The sequence below is a fragment of the Pleurodeles waltl genome, chromosome 9 (genome assembly GCF_031143425.1).
Source record: "Pleurodeles waltl isolate 20211129_DDA chromosome 9, aPleWal1.hap1.20221129, whole genome shotgun sequence".
Taxonomy (NCBI): Eukaryota; Metazoa; Chordata; class Amphibia; order Caudata; family Salamandridae; genus Pleurodeles; species Pleurodeles waltl.
The window spans coordinates 139,159,759-139,185,798 of NC_090448.1; the positions used below are offsets into that span (position 1 = coordinate 139,159,759).

The 26,040-nt window shown below is 41.0% G+C and overlaps 1 protein-coding gene across 6 annotated transcripts in view; it reads left to right on the plus strand.

Annotated features, from left to right (window-relative positions):
• LOC138259028 (transmembrane protein 40-like) overlaps positions 1-26,040 on the plus strand; it is a 181,386-nt gene that overhangs the window by 92,678 nt on the left and 62,668 nt on the right. For 2 of the 6 annotated variants that reach the window (XM_069206431.1, XM_069206429.1), the window contains exons 6-9: positions 583-636; positions 9,100-9,153; positions 22,126-22,179; positions 25,584-25,637. In XM_069206431.1, the coding sequence (XP_069062532.1) occupies positions 583-636; positions 9,100-9,153; positions 22,126-22,179; positions 25,584-25,637 (216 nt within the window). The remainder of the gene's footprint in view (positions 1-582; positions 637-9,099; positions 9,154-22,125; positions 22,180-25,583; positions 25,638-26,040) is intronic. The other 4 variants (XM_069206433.1, XM_069206430.1, XM_069206432.1 and 1 more) reach the window with 2 other exon arrangements.

Sequence of the window (26,040 nt, forward strand, 5' to 3'; positions counted from 1 at the left end):
CTATCAGGCATGGATCATTTCTTTAGCAGTTGAGGAGAGGGCATTTTTTCGTCCTTCACAGTTCTTTATCTGCTGGAACGTTGAATGTGAAAGGGGATCCGCACTGTCTAGTCTTTCTCTCCTCTCAAATCCCTACATCGATAGCAATACCAGCCAATAGTCGGCGAGGTTGGATGGCTATGGCTGGATCTGTTTCCATCAAGGATGATGTTCTCCTTCCAACCCTTTATTCGGAGACCTCTCTCTGAAGGGCGGGTTCTTTTCTGGCCTCAGACCCCACCACCTATCTCTTTTGTGGCATCTTATTATAGTGACTTTTCTGTAGTTTTGTGAGTCACATATCAAAGAGAAGACAAAACGTTTGTTCAACCCATTGTTGATCTGTGCTATAGTTAGCAGAGAGTTGTATTATATCCTTGCTTAACTGCATTACTATATATTATAAGAAGTCAAGTTTTACATGTGTATTGTATTTCAGATGCACTATAAAGCAATAATTTTGCTTGAAAATGCTGTGCTTTTATAATAAAAAGAAAAACATTACCCATTTGAAATAGAATGACAATGTAGCTACTTTTGCAGATGCTGATGAGGATGATCCAAAGGGAGAGAAGGTTCCATCAAAGAAAAATGAAGGTGATACTGAGGAATTTAATTTATATTTCTGCACCATGCAGCATAAGGGTACTATAAGTGCAGTAAAGTAATGTTGAATTACTATATTAAAAATGAAACCATATGACTACATTGTTGTATTGTTAATATAGTATTACACTTCTAGCTGTAAGATTATACTGGTTCCCAAAATGAACATGTATTGAGGTAGCATAGTCTCACTAATGCTTTCCTCTCATCTCATCCACTTAGCGTTAGTTTCTTGTTAGGTTTTCAACCTTTGTCTAAACTCAATCCAAAAAGTTGTTTTATTGTTACAGAAATACATTGCTGTGGTACTTGTGGGAGAAAAATAGTGAAACTTAATTTTTGCGAGAGAATTATCTTGCAAAACTCTTTTTGCATAAAATTTCACATGGGTGCACCAACTAGTTACACTTGCACAGCACCAGCAGGGGAATATAAATTTCATCCACTGCACGTTCTTTTCCAGCTATGTGACGTTTCCTGATTATGTGTGGCCACAGATGATGATGAAATGTAGTTATTCTTATAGGCCAAGATCTGGTCATTTTCTTTAATCATCCAAAAATACACGAAATCAACTAACTGTACCTTAACAAAGCAAAGCATTACTTTCAACCAAATGACCTGGAACTGAAATAACTCTGACCCACACCTCTTTTCAACAGTGCATCAAGCATAGGAGTGTCTCCAAAGGACATTGCCTACCAACTTTAAGTTTTAAGGCATCCAGTCAAATGACTTTAAGTACAATGGATACAACTGAGCTCAGACGAAATATACATTTGACATTTGTATATAAAATGAAGCAAATGAAGAGGTACTTATGATCACAAGCACCTCACTGTGAACAAACTGTAAATTTTGTGCACAAACGTTGATGCTCTCATCCTTGTTATTCTGATGAAGATTCCTTTAAGGATGACGGGCTGAATGGATGAATGTTATGAACTTTATATGCTAAGTTGCTCATCTGAAAGCAAACCGTTTTTTATTTTTTACAGGGCAGTGCACTAAACTCCACACTGGGGATAACACTATTTATTTTGTCACAATGCTTTCAGAAAATCTGTGTTCAAAATGTACTTTTGATTAGTTTAATTTTGTCCACGATTGTCAAACATGTAATAAGAAAATATGGTTATTTAAATGGCTGTAGTCTTTGTCTTTGAAAAGCCATTATCAATCATAAAGTTAATCCTTATATCTAGATCTTGATGACTAGGTATTGTCAAATTGAATTACAATTGGTACCCCTATACTTGAGATAAGTATTACTCTGGTTACAATTGGATTATAGTGTAATTCTTCTTGCATACATGTCTTTCCAACAGTGGGTACCCGTTTATGTATTCCAATTGTATATCAGCCTACAAATCAAGTCCCTTAAAGAGTGCCTTGACATGAAACTCTCCTTTTCCCAGCCTATTAAGAAAACTCCTATCTTCCCTCTTATGTAGCACCCTGGAACTGCAATCAGAAATTCCTTCCACCTTCCAGCTACATCAAGATTACCATATATACCATGTGTGGACCACAGTCCCTATTGTTCCTGTTATTCTGACCTTCTTATACTCCGGCTAGTCCAACTCAGGGCAGTGAGTGGGTATCAGACACTAAACCCACATTACACAAACATTGCAATCACCATACAGACCACCCACCAGGCCCTAGCTAAAATATATGTACATACACACCATTTCCTAAGATCTACACAATAACAATCCTATCTAGAAGACACATTAATCCCCCCTGACAAAAGATAGTGCACCAGGTGTACTAACCGCTATCATGTGGACTATCTCTAAACATAAATTTACTCTTCTGAAACTCTGTGCATCATGTTTGTCTTTCAGATTACAGCTGTAGGACTAAAGAAACATACCTGAGGAAACAAAACATAACTTATGTTACAGTTAGTACGAAGAATGATCAATACCATAAAATAACTAAGAATGATACCTTCTGTCATAGCCCTTATTACCACACATTTTTTATTTCTAAGCTTGTAAGTTACATGTGTTGCCACTGTCCAATATAATAGCATTCAATATATCTTTCTCAGAATGATTAAAGTTTAAGATGGCCTTGAAGTAATTGAAATGTAAGCATTAGGACCATAATACTCTGAACCATACTGATGAATTAACCATTAATGTAAGCTATGTTCTATTTCAACATCCACATCAGTGCCTCCATGACTCCTCCTCTGCTTATTTAGAGATGCATCACTTCAGATTACAATACCATAACATTCGCCCCTCAAATCCAGGGCCCCCGTACCATTGTCAATACACAATTAGCAGGAAAAGGACAAAAGTTTTGCTAAACCTGACTTCCCAACTGAAATTCTTCCTTTTTTTGCACCTGACCAAACTTGGCTTATTTCACATCCTAACTAGTCTGCTTGTAACATTCCAATCTCCTTGAAACCAATACAAAATATAGCAGTTCTGCTTTTTCAAAGCAGAGATCTGGATAAAGTGTGAGGTTTCAATTGAATGGCAGCAAGACCGAGTCTTTCCTTGTTGACTTATAAAGCCTTCAACTTATAAAGATTGCATACTTGTCTCCTTCTTGTTTTCAGGTATTCCATCATACCCAAAGAGACACCTCAGAGGTAATTACCTTACAGGTATAACTCCACATGAAGACAGGGAGGCGGTGCTTACCTTGTGACCCAGTGCTAAAAGTGTGTCCTGTGAGGATCTCTATGACCATTACCCAGAGCGCTATCGTCCTCCGCAAAACTTCCACCAGCATGGAGGATGAGCAGCATGTCAGATGCTCCCAGTGCTGCATGTGTGTTGGCACTCACAAGCATTTAGGACTTAGGCCCTCTAATCATGGCCTAGTAGGATGATGGCTAGCTTCCACTCTTTAGAAGTGTATAGGTTGTGTGTTCAGGAACCCCTTCTCTCTAAGTTAAACTCCATCATACTGTTAGCCTCTCGCTAACGGAAGCCAGGCCCAGGTCGCTGGGAGACAGAGGTTTCTGATTCATCCTCAAATGTACGGACTAGCTCGTACTTCGGCCATCTTATTGACTGTTGTCAAGTTTCGACATCTTTGTTAATTGTGTCAGATATGCAAATTTTAGGTTGGTAGTCTCTCTTATAATTATGCGTTTTGTGTTTATTCACCTGCAATACTCTTCCTTTCCTGAAGATACTACCAAAGTGCAATATTTTGCTCTTTTTAAAAACATTTTCGAGGGAGGGGTGAAGCCACCTCAATGGACTCACCCAGTCCCAAGATAAAATTCTTGCACGTTACAATCAAAAAGGCAGTGCACCATCTGCAATTGAAAGTGTAGAGAAAACATGTTCCCTCATTAACAGTAAAAAGAAGCCACCTGTAAAGTGAGAAAATAATTGAGAATGGGACTTACAAACAAATAAGTCCTCAGTTTCCTTTGTTTTATCCTTCAGGAATAGTAGGTTAGCACTTTTTATTCCTGTAGAATCAGCAATCTGTTAGTCCAATTGTATCTTTACACTCACTGTTGATGCCTCTGATCCTCCCTTGCACCATATGATCCTCCCTTTCATACTGTGCTTTTACACCCCTCTCTCCTCCTCAAGTAATTTGGAATACTGTAGCAAGGTCCCTTTATAAATCCATGTCTAACTCAATGTACAGGTAAGAAAATATTTTTATTTGATAACGGCTTCTCTGTCTCTATCTAACAAAGAAGCCTGGTCCAACTGACACTGGATGGAATCTTGACACCAAGGGCTGCCCTAGTGTTCTAGATTCCAGCCAACATGATTGGTCAAGGATAAAACATATTCCCTTTCACCAATAAAATAGTATTTATATATATTGTGTGTACACATTGTTCTCATGTGTGTCTTAAAACAGTGATTCATACTTTGTCTCCACTCATATTTGAAAAGCTGTATTCCTCACCCGTTTTCAAGACGTTGTTTACAAAAATTATTTCTTTGTACTTTTACATTACGATTTTTTTCATCAAATATAGCATGTTGATTGTTATTTTCCTTACTTTCCATTTCACCTTCATTTGGCCATAACTCTTTCGGAACTTTTATTTTACTCATGTTCCAAACATTACCATCTGATAACTCCACAACTTGATTTCCCACTCTATTTTCATAGGAGTTGAAAATCTTGATTCACCAGATGTTACCATTCTACCTTTTCCTACCCGTACCCATTCTCTTATTTTCAACAACTGAACGTTTCAATCTTTTTCTTTTCTATTTTGTTCACAATTTTTATTCCACCTAGATTTGACCTGTTTCTTGACACCTTCCCTCACTTCGCTACTCATGTTCATCATCCATGTTTGATTTAAATTACAAATAGCCTTTCTACCTCTCAAATTTCTCAAAAGTAGGTATATCTACTGCAGCTCTCAGTGTAAACCTATAGTTCTATAACAATTCTTTAAGAGCTTGCTGACAATTATTCCCATTTACTATTGTAAGTTGCAGACCTTCCTGCAGTACCCTTTTCCACAAATACATCACTGTGTGGATTATATACTCATGTTTGAATGTGTTCTATGCCATGACTCTCCAAAAATATTTTCATTTCATTAGACATTAACTGTACTCCATTATCAGTTACAATACAATCTGGAAATACTTCCTTTTCTAATACTTCATTCAAAAATTGTATCATCACTTTAGAAGTGATATGGTGTACTAATCTAACATCTGGCCATTGTGATAGTTGATCAATTAGCACTATAGCAAATACTTGGCTCTTTGAAATGCACATGAGACTCGCTATATAGAGAGAAATTCCTTCCCATACTCTACTTGGTTGTGTCATTGGTGTCTTTTCATAATTTATTGTTTTTGTGATTTATCACTTACAGAACATTCTATGCAAGATTTAACTTTGTTTTCAATGTTTGTATCAATGGCTGGCCACCAGAATTTGCTTCAGATTCTTCTTTTCATACTGGTTATACCTGGATGAACTTCATGTGCCATATCTAATATAGTTGGTCTTAAACTTTCTGATACTACCAATTGCTCTTCTTGCATCAAGGTGTTATTTTGTTCAGTTAACTCATGTTTTACATATAGATACGATAAGTACATTTTTCCTAAAAGGTTTTTATCAGGCCATTTTGATCTTACATTCTCTAATACCTCTTGAATTTCTTCATCATTTTCACAAGCTGTTTTTCATTGGCTTTCTAAAATACATCCTTTGGATACTTCACAAATTGATACTACCTTATCCATGTCGTCATCTCTCATATACATTTCCTTATCTTCTACCAGTAACCTTGATAAGAAGTATGCTAATATATTTTTTTGCTCTCCAATCCTGTGTGTGGACTTACCACTACCCTTTGTCGTAAACAAGTCTACCAATGGAAGATTACATTTGTACCATACACATACTATTGAAAATATTCAATTCCCCAACAGCATGCTAAGGTTTCCTTCTCTAAGGTTGAATACTTAAATTCTATTCCTCTTAATGGTCTTGATGCAAACGCAACAGTAACTAGTTTGCCTTTATGATCCGCCGCAATGCCTATGTTACTGGCATCAGATAAACTAATTGAATCATATTTAGTGTCAAATGTCAATAGCGCTAGGGCAGAAGCTATTTCAGATTTAACTTTTTTGAACTCAGCTGCATAACTTTCACTCCATGCGAATTGTTGATTTTTCTTCATTAAATTTCTCATATTCACAGTTTTATTAGAAAATAATGGAATAAACTCTAAATTCTGCTAACCCTAGAAATTATCTGAGTTCATTATTATGTGGTTCTGGTGCCCCTTCAATTGTTTTAACCAAACTACATTTTGGTGCAACTCCATGTTTTCCAATGTTATGTCCCAAATAATGAACTGAATCTACTTTGAATTTGCAATTCTCTATGGTCAGGGTTAGACCACTAGTTTGCAATATATTTAAAACCTTCCACAGACTCTCTGCATGCTCTTCTTTTGTATAGCCAAAAACCAAAATATCATCCTGGAAATGCAGGACATTTTTTATATCCTTGAATAATTTATGCATAACTTGTTGAAAAACTGCAGACGAAGAAATTAGACCAAATTGCATCTTTTTGTATCTCTGTGCCCCTTCTGATGTTATAAAGAATGTATATTCTTTGCGGTCCTTGTGTAGTGCTATTTGATGGTACGCATTAGCTAAATCTAGAGTAGAAAATAGAGTTGCTCCTTTCAATTTAGCAAACATTTATCCACTATTGGGACGTGGATGGCGATCCGCCCCCCCCCCCACACACACACATACACATTTAAATACCTGGTATTGACACATAACCTGACTTTTCCATTCGGTTTATGTACCACTACTACTGGTGACAACCATTCAGAGGATTTAATTTCCTCTATTAAATATTGCTTTCAAACCTCTCCAATTCCTCCATCAATGCCTCTTTCATAGCTAATGTCATATTTCTAACCTTGTGTATTTTAGGTATGGTATCCTGTTTAAGTATAATCTTGTTCATAAAATTATTCAAAAATATTCAAAAGTCCCAATTGTGGAGAAAAAAACTTTTGGAAACATAAGTTCCAAATCAGTTGTTTCATCTTCCTTAACTTGTAAATTTAAATCATTGTATCCTAATACTTGATCCAGATGGTTCGGATCGACCGTGATCATTAAATATCATTTCTGCTGCCAACCCAATAAATAACATCCCTTCTTAGCCACAGATATTTTAGCTTCAGTGGTTTTTCCTTCGAAACTCAACTCAGAATTGAAATATCCCAAAACATCTATAGTTTTGTTGCTTTAACCTACTAATGTAATATCTGGAGGTAACAGCTACACACCTGGCAAAGTATTTAACCATTCATCAACAATCAAGGTATGAGTCTTTTTCACGTTTTATACAAAGAGAGAGATAGGGGAGGTTCTAGTCCCCACACTACCTCCCTAAATCAAAAGTCATATACACAAAGAGTACGGGGAATCTAGTGAACAAACCAACAAGGCCTGTTCAACCGGTCATAAGATCACTTTTTTCCGTGATCTAATTAAAGATGGGGTATGGTTGTGATGACCGTGTTTTGGGAGTCTATTGGGGGATTCCTCCTTACGGAATAGGTGGTCTCACACACATTATAGTGTCATGCTTCATCATTTGACCACCTATCCCCACCCAGGTAGGGTGGGCGAACGCAACCTCATAGTTAAATGAACTCTGAGGGAGTGCGGAAATGATATCTTTCTGGATAATGTGGGGATCTAGTTGTGTGAGAAATAAAATAAATTACCTAACACATCACCAGTGTGTCTTACTCCTTTAATGATGGTGACTGTTGGTAAGATTAAAAACACAGTTTGGACACTATTGGCCAACATGTTTCTGCCTGCTTGTCTAGCCAATACTGGTCTGGGGCATTCGTCAGGGCCTGGGATTCCTCCTAAACTTAATGTGAAGTGAGTGCCTCTCCTAAATTAAAGGTGAAAGGCTCTTACATAATACATGCTGAGTCTACCTGAGAATTAGCTCAGGATTTGCAAGTCTGGTGACTTCAATACTGGTACTCGATCTCCAATCTGCAACTTTGGCTGTTGCAGGGCTCCAGGCTTCGTTAGTTCTTCTCCACTTGTCGCCAGTGTACCAAGTTCCCTTTACAAATCGATGTCTCACATGGGCTACTGCCTGACAGACTTACCTAACCCACAGGACAAGTGCAGAACATGGAACATCAGTATATGCTTCCTCACACACAGAGACCATATGCAATATGTGCAACAACAGCGCAAGATTTTCTTTGTTGCACTTAACTATCTGTGATGACTACCCATGTTTTACCATTTGTGTGTATTACCCAAGCTTGTGAGCATCTTTGCAATATGCAAAAGATAAATGGATTGGCACTTTAAATGCTCGTTTTGTCTGAGAAATATTTGCCTGGTTGTAGGAAGACAAATGGGCCAGTACATCACTTAGCTAGGGGTGGATTGCTTCCTGCCCCTCGTGCAACCAGGCATTTAAGTTTTTTATTCCCAAATGACTTGAAAGACAAATACATTTCTGCAGTGCCTAGTGACTATGCCAGACCAGTTTCACTAATCCTTCACTGAAGGCAAAAGGTATGTTGTTCTGCAAGTGGTCACTGTGCATAACAAGTCCTGCGCTTCCACTTGTTGTCTTTAGACCAAGATAAGCTCTGCTTACTCTGAAGTTAATTTGCATACAGACTTGACCCGAGCGCAGATGGTCCAAGAAGCGTAATTTCAAGTGAACTCAAAAAACTAACACTGTGCTGAAAGGTCTTGTTTGTTATTTTAAATGTATTTGCACGCAAGAGGAAAGATTATAAGAAATCAACCCGAAATATTCAGACGTGGTGGTCTTGGTTTTTAAATCTGAAGTGTTCATGTGAAATCTGTGTGCGCTTAAAAAAGAAAACAGAAGATAACAAAAACATAAGATGACGTATTTGAAATAAAATGACAGTCTGACTGTTTTTTGCAGATGCCGATGAGGAAGGTTCGAAGAGAGAGCAGGACGAATCAAGTGAAAAAGAAGGTGATGCAGAGACATTTCAGTATCATGTTTGTGCAACGCAACAACACTCAGCCCTGTCAAGTACCAAGCATCAGGGGTTAGACTAACGCATTTTAGTGTTGCTGTCTGCATTGATCAATTCTGGTATTCGGTTTTTACTGGGAATCACGCAAATACCCTCCCCTTGTATAACTGCTCTGACTGTATTGAGGCATGATATACAGTAGGAAGATTTAGCAGGATATGCTTTTGGTAAGGGCGTGCCGTCAGCCAAAGCTTTTACAGCTGCCAGTGTTTCATAATGCAATTTCGTTCTAGAACGAGTTACTGCAGCAACCGAAGCCACTGCTGATTTGGCTGCTTCATTGGCCAAGGTGTATCCCAAAATGCTGATATCCTAGCGTGTGTACAACAAGGACATTGGGTGGCGTTTCCTTCAGATCCGCTGCTTTCCCCCACAGAAGTCTGTGTTTAATGGTGTTTCCTTTTGAATCTCTGAACCCATTCTGGTGCCAGTAATGCAGATAGTCATTGAAGGATTGGACACAATAATACGAATCACAAACTATCAGCGTAAGCTGTTCAGGATCCGTGTGTTCTATTGCCATCACCAGAGCCTTGAGTTCTGATAGTTGTGCAGTGCAGTCCCCTAAGATCTGTGTGTAAGTTTGTTGTGGATGGAACTTGCCGTCTTTCATGTATCCACTCACGACTGCGCAAGCAGCGAAACATTGATGTTTAGTACCTACTGCTGGTTGAGCTGAACCATCAGTAAATCAAATTGATATTGTTCAATAGACAATGTGTTTGCTGGAACGGAGTATTTAAGTTCGTATTGAAAAAATTCTTGAGTTTGTAATTTTTAGTAAATAATATACTCAACATCAGTGGCGATCAGAGATGTTGCCCATTGGATCCAATGTGGATGTAATGCTTTAGCATTATGAACGCTAGCTTTGGTAACAGCCTCAATGGCTGGAATGGGGGATACAACAATGATACGTTTCCCCTGGGCCAGAGGTCTCTCTTTAATGACAGCCATCTGAACAGCAGTGAGAATTTTCTCAGTTGGAGCAAAGCATTGTTCTGCTGTAGAGTACAAATGTGATTTGTATACAGTTGGGATGGTCTCACCCTCATTGAATGTTACATAGGTGAACCCAATGGCACCAGCAATTACTCTGATGACCAGTTGTTTTTTTGTACTATTTAAATTTCTCTAGTCTAAAACTATTTTGTATGAATGGTCAGGTTTAGCTAAGGGGAACAATGGTGAGACACTGGGTTCAATTACGCCCTGGTACTCTAATTGTTTGAGGATTTCCCTCACAGGTGCTTTAGCTTCATGCTTTATTGGATATTGGGGTTGAGGTTGGGATTTAATTGGTATCATGTGATGGGGGGAATCCTTATTCCACCCTACATGGTTTCTGTATAATGAAGGTGCCTGCGCTACTGCCCAATGAAGGGCATTTATTTTTCTGAGCTTTTTGGGAACAAGGGGCGAGAAAGATTTTTCAATAATCTTGTCTCCATATGGGAGATCACGGACAGATTCTGGTGGCCCATCTTTTTCGGCCACTAAGATATCATAAATGGTGACGACGCGGTCCCAAAAGATAGCGTCTATTGCGCATTCAATGTTTCCCTCTAACTGTTTAGTTTCTTTATATACTCCATCGGGCATGGAGACATGCATGCTGCAGTCTCAACTTGTAAGAAGTCATCAGTTGCTTTCACCTCCAGATACTCTTTAAGATCCTGGCAATCTATTGTGACCTCTTGTGCACTGTCTAGCAGTGCTACCGTCCAATTCCTGTTCTTGTGTAAAGCCCCCTTCCTGAGTGGCATGTCTTATGCAACTGCTGCCACCTTTTTGTTTTGTAACTGGGTTTTTTGTTGGGGAAGTTTCTCTTCTTTCTTAACAGAAACTTCAGACAAACGTTGTAAGTCCTTTCTTGGTTTCACGTACTCTGTTCACTGCTCTGACCACCCACCTCTCTCACTGCCTTTTTCCGTTGAGTCCTGAAAGGAACGAGATTGGCATGTATCAGTATATTGATATCTGTCAGGCATTTTTATATTATTTCTATTTCTAAGATTATATCTATTTTGCGGGGTCTCCAAATGCGGGGATTCCCCCCTTTCTTTTTGAGATATTTGTTGTTTTTTATCACAGCGCTTTTTGGAACTCTCAGGTGCTGCTTATTAGAATATTTATTAGAGCTACCTTGTAATTTTGGTTTTATTGGTCTGGCCCCCATACTATCTCGACCAATACTAGAGTAGGTCTCAACGATAATCTTTGGCAGCTCACGTTCTTAATCCTGTACAGGAATGTCCCGGAGCTGCATGCGCACTCCTAGTGCAACAGCTTCCCCTTTAAGGTTACCTAATATGATTGAAGACAGAGTGACAAAATTGCCCATTAATTACATCCCCAAGTCCAGGGCCGAGGCAGACCCATATTAATCTTGAATTTGTTTTAACACTTCTGGAAGATTGGCAAGTGTTGGTGTACCATGTGCGGTAGTATAGAGCTTGGCAAAAACTGTGCCCCATGTGTTGCAGTTATCTATTGTGGGAACCGTCCCAAATGGCAAGCACGTAGTGAGGATTCTATGTTTGTCCTGAGGACCCATATGGGGAAAGACAGCTTCCAGCGCATTTGTTTTTTGAGCTAAGCAAAACAGAATTTCCTCCTGCTTGGCAGATGCCTTACCCATGATCCACTGCACAGTTGCAGGGTTAATGTCTGGCGTAACTGCATGTGGTTGCGCTGGGACAGCACGTGCTGGGTTAGTATTTAGTGTTTGCATTACAAACTATACTAACAGTCTGTATATTCAGGTGAGCTCTGTATGTAAGCGGCGAACCTCAGCTACAGCAAAGGTTGCTGCATCATGGTATGGTGTATATGTGGCCAATAAAGGTCAGGTTGGGCTGTCATTACTCAGGCGACCTAACCTAATGTGTAATACTGTATGTGGTAGGGCGCCATCAAGCCAATTACTATGGTCTTGATAAGATAAAGTTAATTCTAAATATGCATAAGCTTTATATTGTACAAGTATATATAAACAAACCTAGATCCACAGGACCCCAACAACTACAGACCAATCACAACTGGACCTTTCCTCAGCAGCATTCGCTCATATGTCACAATTCATTGAATACAATTCCATACTTCAGACTACCAAACTGGATCGGCACTCATAGCAATCTGGGATGATTTTAAAAACACTGTTGACCACAATGGAGTTACTGCACTACTTCTTTGGACCTCTCGGCTGCCTTTAATATGGTTGACCATGTCACCCTAATTCAAAGACTCCACGAAGCCAGCATAGAAAGGACTGCTCTCGACTGGATTACATCCTACCTTCAAAACAGAAGTAATATTAGCTATTCTCCCCCTACACGATATCATTACCAGAACTGATCAATTCAACTCACATGCTACAACTATGCAGATGACACACAAATACTACTTAAATTGGAATGCCCAAAAGACATTTAAAACTCACAAATCTTCAGTTGCCTCAGAGCCGTTGATCAGTGGATGACTTGGAGCCATCTCAAACTAAAGGCCTCCAAAACAAAATACTCATATGTGGTGACTGGAAAAATTATGACCCTCTATGCGCCTGGCCTGACGATCTCGGACCACCTCCTAAATTATCTGAGGAAGTTAAAAACCTTGAAATTGCCATGGACTCAAGTTAACAATGAATGCCCAAGTGGACAAATTAGCACGAACAAGCTTCATCACCTTGAAGACTCAGCGACACATCTTTCCCCACCTCGGATTTCCACACAAGGTGCAGGCTACCATATCTCTGGTACTATCCAGACTGGATTATATCAATGGCCTTTACCATGGATCATCTCTATCTATTATGAAAAAACTACAATGTGTTCAGAACTCCGCTGCCAGGCTACTATTACATGTAAAGCCACAAGCCCACATCTCCCATGCCTTGAGAGCACTACACTGGTTACCCTGGTTACCCATTGCCAGAAGATCCACCTTCAGGCTGCTTTGTATCACCCATAAAGCTATACATGGAACAGGAACAGGACCGTTTTTTACCAGAAACAAAAATAACATTCAACAAAGAAACCTCCGCTCAAGATTGGCACACCGCTTTAGAACACCTCCAGACAAGAAAAAGACTATAGGTGGTACATCCTTCTTGTTCAAGCAGCCAAACTATGTAATTTATTACCCCCAAGTATAAGATCCACGGATAACTATCTTGTCTTCAGAAGACTATTCAAGAGTTGGCTCTTTCCTTCATAACCACCATATTCAGGCAGCAAAGGACTGCATATGCCTGTGTTGATAAATATTTTTAATCTGATTATGTGTATATTCTGGATATGTATAGTTCTTTAGGAAATATGTATCTCTGCTATGTCATAACAATAAATTACACACATACTCTTTGAACCTGTTTAACAAATGTATATTTACTCATGATTAAATATGTAGATGTATAAGAATATATATATATCTGTGTGTGTATGCATGTGTGTGTATGAATGTGTGTGTGTGTATTTATACATATATATGTGTATGTTATTCTGTGCTTAACATGTTCATAGGTCATTGCACATTTTCTAGATAAGTTGTTATATTAGATACTTATGAATCCCTGCTCTTGTTTTTATATCACACTGATCAAATGTTTTATTACCATAAGCATTTCACTATTCAAAAATTGAGGAAATAAATAAATGTCAGAAAAGTACACTTATTAATTAACTTCAAATATTACTAATCTTGAAAGTCTGTGTTTATACAGTACTACTTTTCTTCTCATATTATTATATCCATTAGTATATTCCTTGAACATATATTTCCTTACTACGTATTTACATATCTATTTATTTATTACTCTAGTCCTACTGTACTATAGAAAAAATAAAAATAAATAAAATAAAATCTATAAATACAATTATAAATTACTAAATTAAAGTAAAACAAATAAAATAATATATATATATATATATATATATATATATATATATATATATATATATATATGCATATATATATATATATATGTATAAATACAATTATAACAAAATAAAAATAATATAAATGTTTCTCTCTTGTAAGGTTTACTTTGTCTACCCATCACCGTATGTCATGTCTCCATCAATCTATCCTCCATCCCCAGTCTGGCTCACCCCAAACCCATTCTACTACTTTCATCTCCAAAATAACCCTGCCTAAGCTCTTCCCTCCTCTTCCACATCTAGCTCACGCAAACCTCAGTTTACTACCATCTCCCAAACAACCCTACTAAATTCTCCCTCATTTATGTCACCTTTGACTCATCCAAATCCCCTCCTGCTACTATGATACCCATAACCGTTTCCACTGGTTCTTCTCTCCTCCAACTCTCCTTATACTCATTCCAAGCACCATCCTATTACTATAACCTCCCAATTAACACTTCTGGATTCTTCCTTCCTCTAGTCAATCCAACTAACAAACTCACATATCCTCTGCTCAAATTAACTCATAATAATACTAAAACTGTATTCATATATTCCTATACTAATCCACCACTAATTCCTTTTGGGTTCCGGAGTAGCGTGCTACTCGCTGAAAAGTGCTTCGATGCCTCGTTAGGGGTAATAAGCGCTAAATAAATACTCTTACAATTACAATCACTACACTAAAATGCATTAGTCATGCTTATTATAGTGCTTCTGGAGCATCCTACAAGGCACACTGCATGAAGAGCTATATTGAAACATTGAGTGCTCTGTGGGAACCGTTCAGCCTATCCCAGTTATTTCTTTGCACTCTTTGTGACAAACATTGAGAGATGCACAGGTGAATATATTCACCCACTTCAAGAGAAACTGACTGCTGCCCTGAGAGTAAATCACGTTGTCAACCAGCACCTGGGTGATTTAAAACAAAAATAATTCCAGACCGGGCTTGGGCTGTCAGAAAGTGCCCCACGTGGGCCCAGCAGGCAGTGCTTTCCCTGCTGTTGTTTTCCAGCAGGGCTTTGGACTGTGTAGGTTGTTCTGAGAGGGCAGCAGGCTCAACACAAGAAGTTTACTTTTGTTTCACTCTCTGGTCATGTCGCTGCAAGATAATCCTTAACTCATATTTCCTGGGCTCCCAAGCCCTCTTTTATGTTGCTGTTCTGTCATCAACTAAACCCCATATTCCTCCTCTGTTGACATCAGGCAGTCCATTCCTTTGCTCACTGCTTTCCTCCATTCTGGAGTTCGGACCGAGGGAAGATTTAGGTATGGCCCACGTGACTTTTGCTTTTAATTGATTACTTTTAGGTTCTTATTTTTTGTTAACAAATTTAGGCTACATTTTTATTGTTCGCTGTTTCTCGTGCAAGCCTTTTTAAAATGTGTTCTATGGTATTACTTTAAGTTAGTTTAAGATGCGTAGTTGATTCTGTTAGCTTATTTATTTTTTCCCACTCCATTTTCTCGCTCACCATGCCCTTGGTCTTCTGGGCTTGTTGCCATCTAGGTAGAGTACTGCTGCCGTGCGCCCCAGAGGCCATCCAGTCAGACAGACAGGGCAGCTGCAAAGTTTAAAAGGGCTGCACCAACCTCTGCACTCGGTCACAGCAACAGCCCAACAGCAAGAACAGACGCACGCAGCCTCTCTGTGCAACAATGAGCACCACTGAGAGCTGCACTGACTAATAAGGAACAGCATCGGAGGCCGCTGTCTTGATGGCCTCTGCCTGCAAAAACAATTATCAGCATGGCCTGTATTGGCTCAGCCTGGCGTACTACTCAAACTCAAGTATCGCCATCTTTTTCAGAGCAGGTGGAACAGTGCAGTGCAGAGCCAGTGACTGGCACAGATTGGACTTTGAGGACCGAAGTACGGCAATGAGCACCATCCCAGTCCGAAGTAGTCCCTTGCTAGTTGGCTGTTGCACATATCGCCTCACCTGCCTCAGGTGAAATGAGCAGAAAGCAATGAGGCTGGCACTGAAAAGCACTGATTGCCAAGTCACAGAAGTGCCCTAGTCACGGGAGGGACTTTAAACGTTTTGCTACTGTGAATGGAGGAAAGAAGGTCATGGTGATCTCAGGGGCATGGGCTGGCCGGCATTCATATGTGCGGGTGGGCGAAAAATAGTACATCTCTCATGTGCATGTTCTGTATCAAGCCTAAGGAGAGCTGCAGTGAGGCTAGTTGAAGGACTGATAAGCGGTCAGTGAGCACTTTCTGCAGACATGTCAGTGAGTGCAACTTGCTGGGGGCAGGGAGGACGTAGAGCTGCATGGTGACTGGTATTGAATTAATCTCAGTAAGTTACAGACCTCACATTTCAGTGGTTTTGCAGCGGTTTTAAGACCTTTTTAGAGCTCCTCACTGCTCAAAAAAGTGTAATTTCGGAATTTTATTCCTTTACGTGGACTTCATTGCTTGGGTTTTCTTTGTGATAACGTGTCCCTCGAAGTGTCACACATTCAGTAGTAGAATGTCACTCGAAAGTACACGGAACCCATGGAAATGCCAGACATAAGCAGTGTGAAAACACGGCAGGTATGAACACTGCAGTACAAATGCTGTAAAGTTGTATTTAATTTCTATGTTAAGACATAATAACAGATGACTTGATTGTTATATTGTGAATGCAACATTTAAAATGTAGATTTAAAAGCATGACAACATTTTACAACGCAAACTTTTCGTGACAAACCGTTTTTGTCATTTATCAGTCCTCTCATTCCTTCTCTTTAACACCTATACATCTGAAACCTAGGTGGATTAGAAAAAATGTCCATCAAAAATTCTCGTTTGTATAAAACTTCTCTTGTGGTGAAGTTATCCGAAATTCATACACTTTGTAGTTTCACTAATTTGTGAAATTGTGAGCCTGCAGAATTAAATGTATAGTCCAGCCTTACTTGAAATGTCTTTTTCCCCCTGGTTTACTTACCACATTATTTATCTGTGGTTCAAGATGCCAGCCATACTCCTTTATTATCTATGGCTAACGTTGCTATGCAAATTCTGGTCATTTGTTTTTCGGCCATCCCTAATTGACTAACTATCCTAACTGTGTCTTACTGACCCAAAAAACGAGTTACTTCTTAATTGCCTCAAAGTTGAAACAACTCATAGTCATTTATTTTTGGGCCAAGCTTCAAGTTTAAGCACGCACATGGATATCAGCCTCTTGGCGAAGTCCTTAGGAGAATAGTTTGATAACAAACTCTCCTTTGCCCTGCACATTAAGAAACTCCAGTCCCCATCTATGGCACTGTGGCCCTCATTCTGACCCTGGCGGTCGGCGGAGAGACGGCGGTCGGACCGCGAACAGACCGGCGGTATTAAAAATGGCATTCTGACCACGGCGGTCCCCGCCGCGACCGACCGCTACTTCTCCACTCCGACCGCCACGGCGGTCATGACCGCGGGGCTGGAGTTTGCGCACTCCGGCCCGGCGGTCGTCCCAAGACCGCCAAGGGTATTATGACCCTGCCTACCGCCGCGGTTTCTTGCGAGCGGGAACCGCCGTGCGAACCATGGCGGTAAGCACTATCGGGGCCAGGGAATTCCTTCCCTGGCACTGATAGGGGTCTCCCCCACCCCCCACTACCCACCCGAGTCCTCCCCCCACACCCTCCACCCCCCTGCCACCCCCCAGAGGTGGTACGAACCCCCTCCCCACCCCCACCCCGACATGCACATACATGTACCCCGACATGCACACACCCCCAACATGCACATATACACACCCCCTACACACACATACACAACGGGGACACATACCCGCACACATACATGCCGACATGCGCACCTGCCGAACAGCACACATTACCCATAGACACAGCAGCACCCCCCGCCCGCATACACGCACTCACACACCCCCTCTACACACTCACACGCACACCCCCATGCACGCCCACATCACACAACACCCCCCCACCCTCTCCCCTCACGGACGATCAACTTACCTTGTGCGTTGGTCCTCCGGGAGGCGACGGGAGCCATAGGGACGTGACCGCCAACAGAAGACCGCCAACAGAAGACCGCCACACAGAAATGTGGGTCGTAATTCTGTGGGCGGTGTTCTGCTGGCGTGGCGGTGGAGGTTGACCAGTCTCCACTTTCCCGCCGACCGCCAGTGTGGCTGCTGGCGGTTTTCCGGCGGAACGCTCCCAGCGGTCAGAATGCGCACAGCGGCACACCGCCGCGGTCGGCGGTCTTCACCGCGGCGGTAACTCAGCGGTCTTGCGAAAAGACCGCCAAGGTCAGAATGAGGGCCTATGTGACCATCTAGCAAAATAAATCCACGTTCCATCCCAACCACTTCAAAATGGCCTTGCTTACTGTGCCTCTAAATATGCCTACATAAACTCAAGGTTTTGCAAATTTGGTCAGCCAATGGGTGTAAAGCTCTGATAAGATTCTCACAAACGTAGCAGGTAGTACACCAGATGGTTATCCTTCTAATGCTAAACTTTACAATCTCACTTTAATCAATAACTCCTCAATTAAACAGCTACTAATTTTACTCACACACGCCATACCCCTAAAACAGAATCTCATCAAGCTTCAGACCACAGCCAGTCTTGGTCTGCTCACACCAAGCAGCTCAGACAGACCTTTCAATCATGAACTGTCCTAGGTGAAGACACCACCGGTATTTTACCTGCCTTTATAATGAGGGTGACCTCCTTGTTGCAGTTTCTTGCATTTGTGGCTACCTGTTTCCCCACCTAGCCCTACTTACCTTTATTTCTTTGTTCCCAAAGTAATCTGCTGTTGGACAGAAACCCATATCAGGCCACTTGAGGGATAATTGAGCTGGGCAGCACAGCCATGAACACACGCTATGACCCAGAAACTAAGATAGAGCTGTGTTGGAAATGACCCTTTCTGCAGGGTCATCCCAAAACCTTTTATCTTCCTCCTTCCCCTTTTTGCTGAATTTGCTTTTGTTGGCTTTAGGACTCTGGGCACTTTACCACTCATAACCAGTGCAAAAGTGCATGTACTCTCTGCTTCAAACATGATAACATGGGCTGATCCACAGTTATAAGTGCCTAGTAAAGTGCACTACATGTGCTCACGGCCTTAATCTAAATGCTACCAGTGGGCCTGCAGCACTGGTTGTGCCGCCTACTTAAATAGCCTTGTAAATAAGTCTCAGGCCTATCATTGTAGAGCCTACATATGCAGTTTTAAACTGCAATAATTGACCTGGCAAGTTAGCCCTCTTGCCAGGCCCAAACTCTCCTTTTTAGTAGATATAAGTCACCCCTAAGGTAAGCCCTAGAGAGCCCTAAGGGCAAGGTGCAGTGTATTTAAAACATCTGACATGTACTTTAAGTTTTACATGTCCTGAAAGTGAAAAACTCTTAAATTTGTTTTTCACTACTGCAAGGCCTATCTCTCCCGTACAATTACATTAGGATTACCTTATTTCATTTTATAACTGTAATTTCCAATTGGGAAGAGACGGAACCCTCATGATTAGTGTCTTGGATCACAATTTAAAATCACAACTCATGATGAAGTCAGATTTTAAATTGTAATTCTGAAAATGCCACTTTTAGAAAGTTGCTGTTTGCTCTCTTTAACCACCTGGTGCCATCTGCCTGTTTCTGAATACACACCTGGGTGGGTGACAGCTGGGCTTTTGTGCATTCCCTCCAGACAGCCACACACAAAGGAAGGGTCGGTGTGACTGAGTGACCATCTGTATGTTGATGGGCCATCCTGAGCAGGATGGGAGGGAGGAGCTGACACACCTGGATGGGCTGGTTCCTGATCACAAACATAGGGCTGCATAAGCCCCTGTAGTGAGTCCGGAGCCAGGACAGGGAGGGCAGGGAATCTGTGCACTTCAAAGGATTCTCTTTGAAGTCTCCCCTACTTCAAAGGGACCACTGGGTATAAAAACTGGACCTCAGATACCACCAACGCAGTACACTTCTGGACCTGTGGGTTCTTTCCTGGGAAGAAGGACTGTTGTGCTGCTGAAGAACCGCCACACTGCTGGACTGCTGATCTGGAAGAACTGCTTTTCTGTTGTGCCGACCTGCCTGCTGCTGTCTTTGCCTGGGTGAGAAAGGCTAGACCTACACCACTTGAACCCAGAGTTACTCCAAGGGCTTGTCTGCTTTCCTCCTGCCCTGAAGTCTCAGGGACAACAAAGTCTTCCAGCAACTCTACAACAGCACCAGGACTCTGCCAACTGTGAGTCCTCCTCTGTCAAGTGGTGCCAATCCAGTCCTGGGCCCTTAGAAGTGAGGTGTCTGTTCTGACCCAGCAAAATCACTGCATCACTGCAATTGCACTGGTCTGACGAGACAGATCTCCTTTGACGACGGCGCATCCCTGCTCGAGGACGTTACACCACCAGCTGCACGGCTCAATGACGACGCATTGCCTTAATCACCAAAAGACTCACTGTTGACACACCTCTGATTGCTTGAATCGAAACTGACATTTCTTGCATCCAGAAGGAGCAACATTGATGCACCGTTCCCTCTGCTCCTTTCATTGGGTCCGCATCCCGGAATCAAAGGTACTTTTGCCACAGGACATGGTTGGTCCACGACCCACACTCCATCGCTGTCAGCTTGACTTTTTAGATTTGTACCGATCTAGCATGAACAGTTAGCCCCGGAAGACATTTTTAGCTTTTAAGTACTATATTTGCAGATGTTGTTTAAAAAATCCTATTTCAACTTCTACTTATCGGATTTTTGTTTGCTTTGGTCTTGTTGTACTCATAAAAATATGATCTATTTTTTCTAACTTGGTGTGGAGTCTTTTTGTGGTGTTTTCACTATGTTACTGTTTCAAGTGTTGCACAAATACTTTACACATTACCTCCTAAGTTAAGTATGCCTGCTCTGTGCCAAGCTACCAGAGGGGGTGAGCACAGATTAATTTATGGTTTGTAACTGACTTGTCCTGACTAGGATTGTGGTCCCTACTTGGACAGGGTGCGTACCTCTGCCAACTAGAGACCCGATTTCGAACAAGCTAGCTGGGTGACCTATCTTCATTGTGCTGGTAACCTCCTTTTACTCTTGTTTGAGTTTTGTTTTTGGATTTCCTGTGACATTTACTGTGCAGTTTTTTATTTGTTTTCTGGAAGGGACTCCTGCTTCTATTAATTATTTACTGCATGGTTGGTATTCCCAGTGTCCCAGCTTCCCTGTAGGTTTATAGTTTTTTCAGGAATTTCCTCTATGGCCCACTTTTCTCATCCAATTGCACCAACTTTTTTTGCAAATTCCCCACCTTCTTCATTGGATAATCCGGTAATGTGGTGCGAGTGGGAAATTGACTGGAATAGTGGTTGCAGCAGCAGCACATTACTTGCATACACTCATGAAAACCCACTTATTCATGCTGCCTCACGTACCTGCATGTGATGAGTTACCCCTTTAATCAACTATCTTATTCAGCCTTTTGGCAGTGATCTTGTGCTGTGTGGTCCACACATCAATCCCTCCTGAAAGGTTCCATTCATCATCAAGCCTGGTGACCCCACACCAGTGGCATGCAGCTCTTGACAGGGTGTTTTAAAGTCAAACACAATCAGATCCTTTTAAAGTGTCAGACTAAAACAGGAAGTGGAGATGATCACTGGAAAAGTAAGATATAAACACAATGTGTGGGGAGCATTTGCTCTTGTAATAAATAGATCATGTTTGCAATATAGAAAATGTGCAGAGTAAGCTTATGTTGTCTTCCTCAGGCTCATATTTATAAAAGAGTGGATAGGATTTCAACAGAGACTAACTAAAGAAATAGGGCCACAGTAAGAAATCCATGCAAAAGTATACAAATACATACATTGTAAACACGCGCCTTTAAAAAAAATTCCTGAGTGATTTAATTTCATTCATTTTCATATTTCACAATAGTTTGTCTCACAACTGTGTGCATCACTGCAATGACAACAAAATCATAACTCATTTGAAATAAGATAACAATGCAGCTATCTTCTGCAGGTGCTGAGCAGGAGGATGTAGAGGGGGAAGATGATCATGTAGAGGAATTGGAAGGTGAAGCAGACATTAAAGTTTTATTTCTGCGCTTCTTTCCTCGTACAACAGCACTATAACAAAATGCAGTAGCACTCAGTTTACTTAAAACAAGAAAGTATATGAATGTATATATTTTGCTAACATAGCATTTAGATTGTTGCTTTTGATAGATGGGACAGTTCATTAACGTACATTTGTTGCCATTTGTGTAATATGACACTTGAACATTCATTTAATGTTTCTCCTTAGCTCAAGTGGTGGGCGAAGTTCTCAAGTTTCACCTAACACCACTTTAGGAAGGTTTTTAGTATGGTTAAAACTGTTGTATTAGGCCCATATTTATACTTTTTTTAGCGCCGCATTTGCGTCGCTTTTTAACGCAAAAGTGGCGCAAACTTACAAAATACAATTGTATTTTGTAAGTTTGCGCCACTTTTGCGTCTAAAAATGACGCAAATGCGGCGCAAAAAAAGTATAAATACGGGCCCTAGGGGCATATTTATACTCCGTTTGCGCCGAATTAGCGTCGTTTTTTTCGACGCAAATTCGACGCTAAACTAACGCCAACTAACGCCATATTTATACTATGGCGTTAGACGCTTCGGGCGCCAAAGTGCCCGGAGAGTGCGTCATTTTTTAGCGTGAACCCCTTCCTTGCGTTAATGATATGCAAGGGAGGCGTTCCCGTCTTAAAAAATGACTCCCAGGCCTTTACGTGGTATTTATACTCCTGGGCAAAAATGACGCCCGGGAGTGGGCGTGACCAAAAACGGCGCTTTTGCGCCGCTTTTTAACGCCTGGGTCAGGCATGGCGTTAAGGGACAAGTGGGCTCAAAATGAGCCCAGAGTGCCCTCCCCTGCCCCCAGGGACCCCCCCTGCCACCCTTGCCCACCCCAGGAGGACACCCAAGGACGGAGGGACCCATCCCATGGACATTAAGGTAAGTTCAGGTAAGTATTTTTTTTTTATTTTTTTGTGGCATAGGGGGGCCTGATTTGTGCCCCCCTACATGCCACTATGCCCAATGACCATGCCCAGGGGACAGAAGTCCCCTGGGCATGGCCATTGGGCAAGGGGGCATGACTCCTATCTTTACAATGATAGGAGTCATGTTGATGGGGGATGGGCGTCGAAAAAACATGGCGCAAGTCGGGTTACGACGATTTTTTCGACGTAACCTGACTTGCCCCATTTTAAGACGCCCTAACGCCATTTTCCCCCTACGCCGGCGCTGCCTGGTCTACGTGGTTTTTTTCCACGCACACCAGGAAGCGCCGGTCCGCTTGCGCCGGCTAACGCCATTCCATAAATACGGCGCCCGCATGGCGCTTCAGAATGGCGTTAGATGGCGCAAAATCTTTTGACGCTAAACTGCGTTAGCGCAGTTTAGCGTCAAAAAGTATAAATATGGCCCCTAGTGTCTTGTGGAAGAAAAATATCTGTGAAGCCTAGTTAATAGAACACTGCATAAACTCTTTTTTCTGGGAATCATGTCTGTGGTGAAGTCGTATGAATGGGGACTTCATAAGCTCTGGGCCTTCCATATCAGGTCAGCTAGTGAGTATATAACTCTGAAAAGATCTCTCACATGCATTGCAACCACTGTATAGCCCACTGCAGAGCATGGCTAAGATGCAAGTACCTAATCGCTATGCCCCATTCCTTAAGGCCTACACATTAAGAAATGTACTTACATAGGAGACAAATTAAGCCTCCACTTTCAAAAGAAGCCCTGTAGGAATACTGGACGCCGAGGGAGTCCAAACATCAACTGACCTAGACCTGAAAATCAACACTTCATTCAGAAAATCTGCTCAGTCGCTTTTTGCTCTAGAAAATTAAAGAGGTTTTTAAATTTTTGGCAGGTAGCCCACGCGCCTGCTGGTGCAGATTCACCTCTTTAGCCAGCTCGGTGCAGGACCCCAGTCATTTTTTGAGATACCTCGGCTCAGCAGGGATGTTCTTTAACAAAAGTGCTCCTGCGGAAAATAACATTTCTATGCCAGCCTGTCCGTTTTTTTGTATTTCTGAAACAAGCGTCCAAAGATGGGGGGGATTTCTAAAATAGAAAGACAGGGCAGGCCTATTGACACTTTGACCCAGGCACCTTGTGACCGAAGGGCCACCAGGAAAAGATGCTTGATGGCAGAGTCAGATGAGCATCTGCCTTTGAAAATAAAGCATTTACCCCGCCTCTAAATAGGTGGAACATGGCATCTGCTGATGTACAGTGAATGTCCTGTTATGCCAAATTTTAAATAATACCTTAAAACCATGTAGCTAGAGGACCATTCTGGTGCCAGTAATACCCAAATGTACATCTGAGCCAGTAGAAAGAATGATCAATGCCGTATAATAATTATGATAATACTACTACTATTAATAATAATTATTATATCTTTTAACTTTTTTATTATATGGCACTTGATACAGCAGTTTTACCATTCCTAAGCACTGTAAAAAACAAGTGTTACTGGACTTAATGTTATCTTTTATATCAATGTAGAAGGATCAACGAAACAGACACAAATGGTCCTGCTGGCCTCCCCACTCAGTGTGTGCTTGCTTTAGATGTTTTGGATGATGTTCACACATGCTCCCACTTGAAATACTTTTGTTTTTCAAAGTGGTTCCTCCCAGGTTTTATTGTTGGTTTTCAGCAGGGTTCCGCTTTCATACGCCTTTCCCTTGCTGCCGAGTTTCCTTTTTATGATAAAAATTCCTTTTCTACCTGTCATAGTGTACGGTGCTACGGTGTGGTCACTAGTACAATGGCTGCAACTGCATTTTAGGGGCATACACTCACGAGCACCTAGTCGCTACCCCTCACCCGCCATCCTGTCATGGGTTACCCCTTTAACCAGACTCCTTAAGAAATCCTCCCCATCTTTCTTGTGTTGCATACAGCAAACAACACTTCCTAACTGAGAGTGTCATTTTCAAGCTGGGTCACACCGCATAAGCAGAAGATACAATTTAGTGAAACACATTCAAATACATTACAAATATCAGGCAGGAGAAGGAGATGCTCGCTGAGATAGGGAACAGCCACAGTGTGAGGAGAAACTAAATATAAAGTGATGTTTTCAAATGAAAATTAGCTATGTTTGCAATATGCATAATGTGTTAAATATAGTTCGACATTTTTGTTCAAGCTCATGTTTATGTATAGAAATGTGTATGAATTGAGCAGAGATATTTAACGAAATATGCCAACAATAACTTATTTCTGCTGAAGTGTGTTAGTACATGCTTTGTTAAGTTAAGCACCTTTAAAATATTTGTTTGATTCCTTTACTTTGCGAATCTCATTATATATTGCCTAAATCCTTTATATAAATATCTGTGATTGTATTTAGTCTTGGAATAAAAACAAAAATATAGCACATTTGAAGCAGACTGACAGTGTTATTCTATGTAGATTCTAATGAGGAAAACACAAGACGGTCGAAGGTGGAATCAAAGAAAACTGAAGGTGATGCCTTGACATTTCAGTTTCATTTCTGTAACCATGGTAACATCATTGCATGAGAAATGGCAATCTGATGCATTTAATTACTACTGTAAAACGGGAAATTATATGACTGTATTGTTAATGTAGTATTTTGAAACTGGAATTTTAAATTACACGTGTGTTATTTTTACAGAAAGGGCTGCAGTCACCTTTCAATAATAATGCTCAAAGAATGCAATACTGTGAGGGCAGGTTACTCCTGATTCTTTTTATTCTCACGCTTGTATCTAGCTGACTGTAGTATTTTTACAAGTCAGTGTATTTTTGAAAAAAATATGTAATAGTCTTTAGCAGTGGGCCTTCCTTAAAGTGTATTAGAGAGTTGTATTTTCAGCTCAACCAATAAATCACATTTGAAAATATA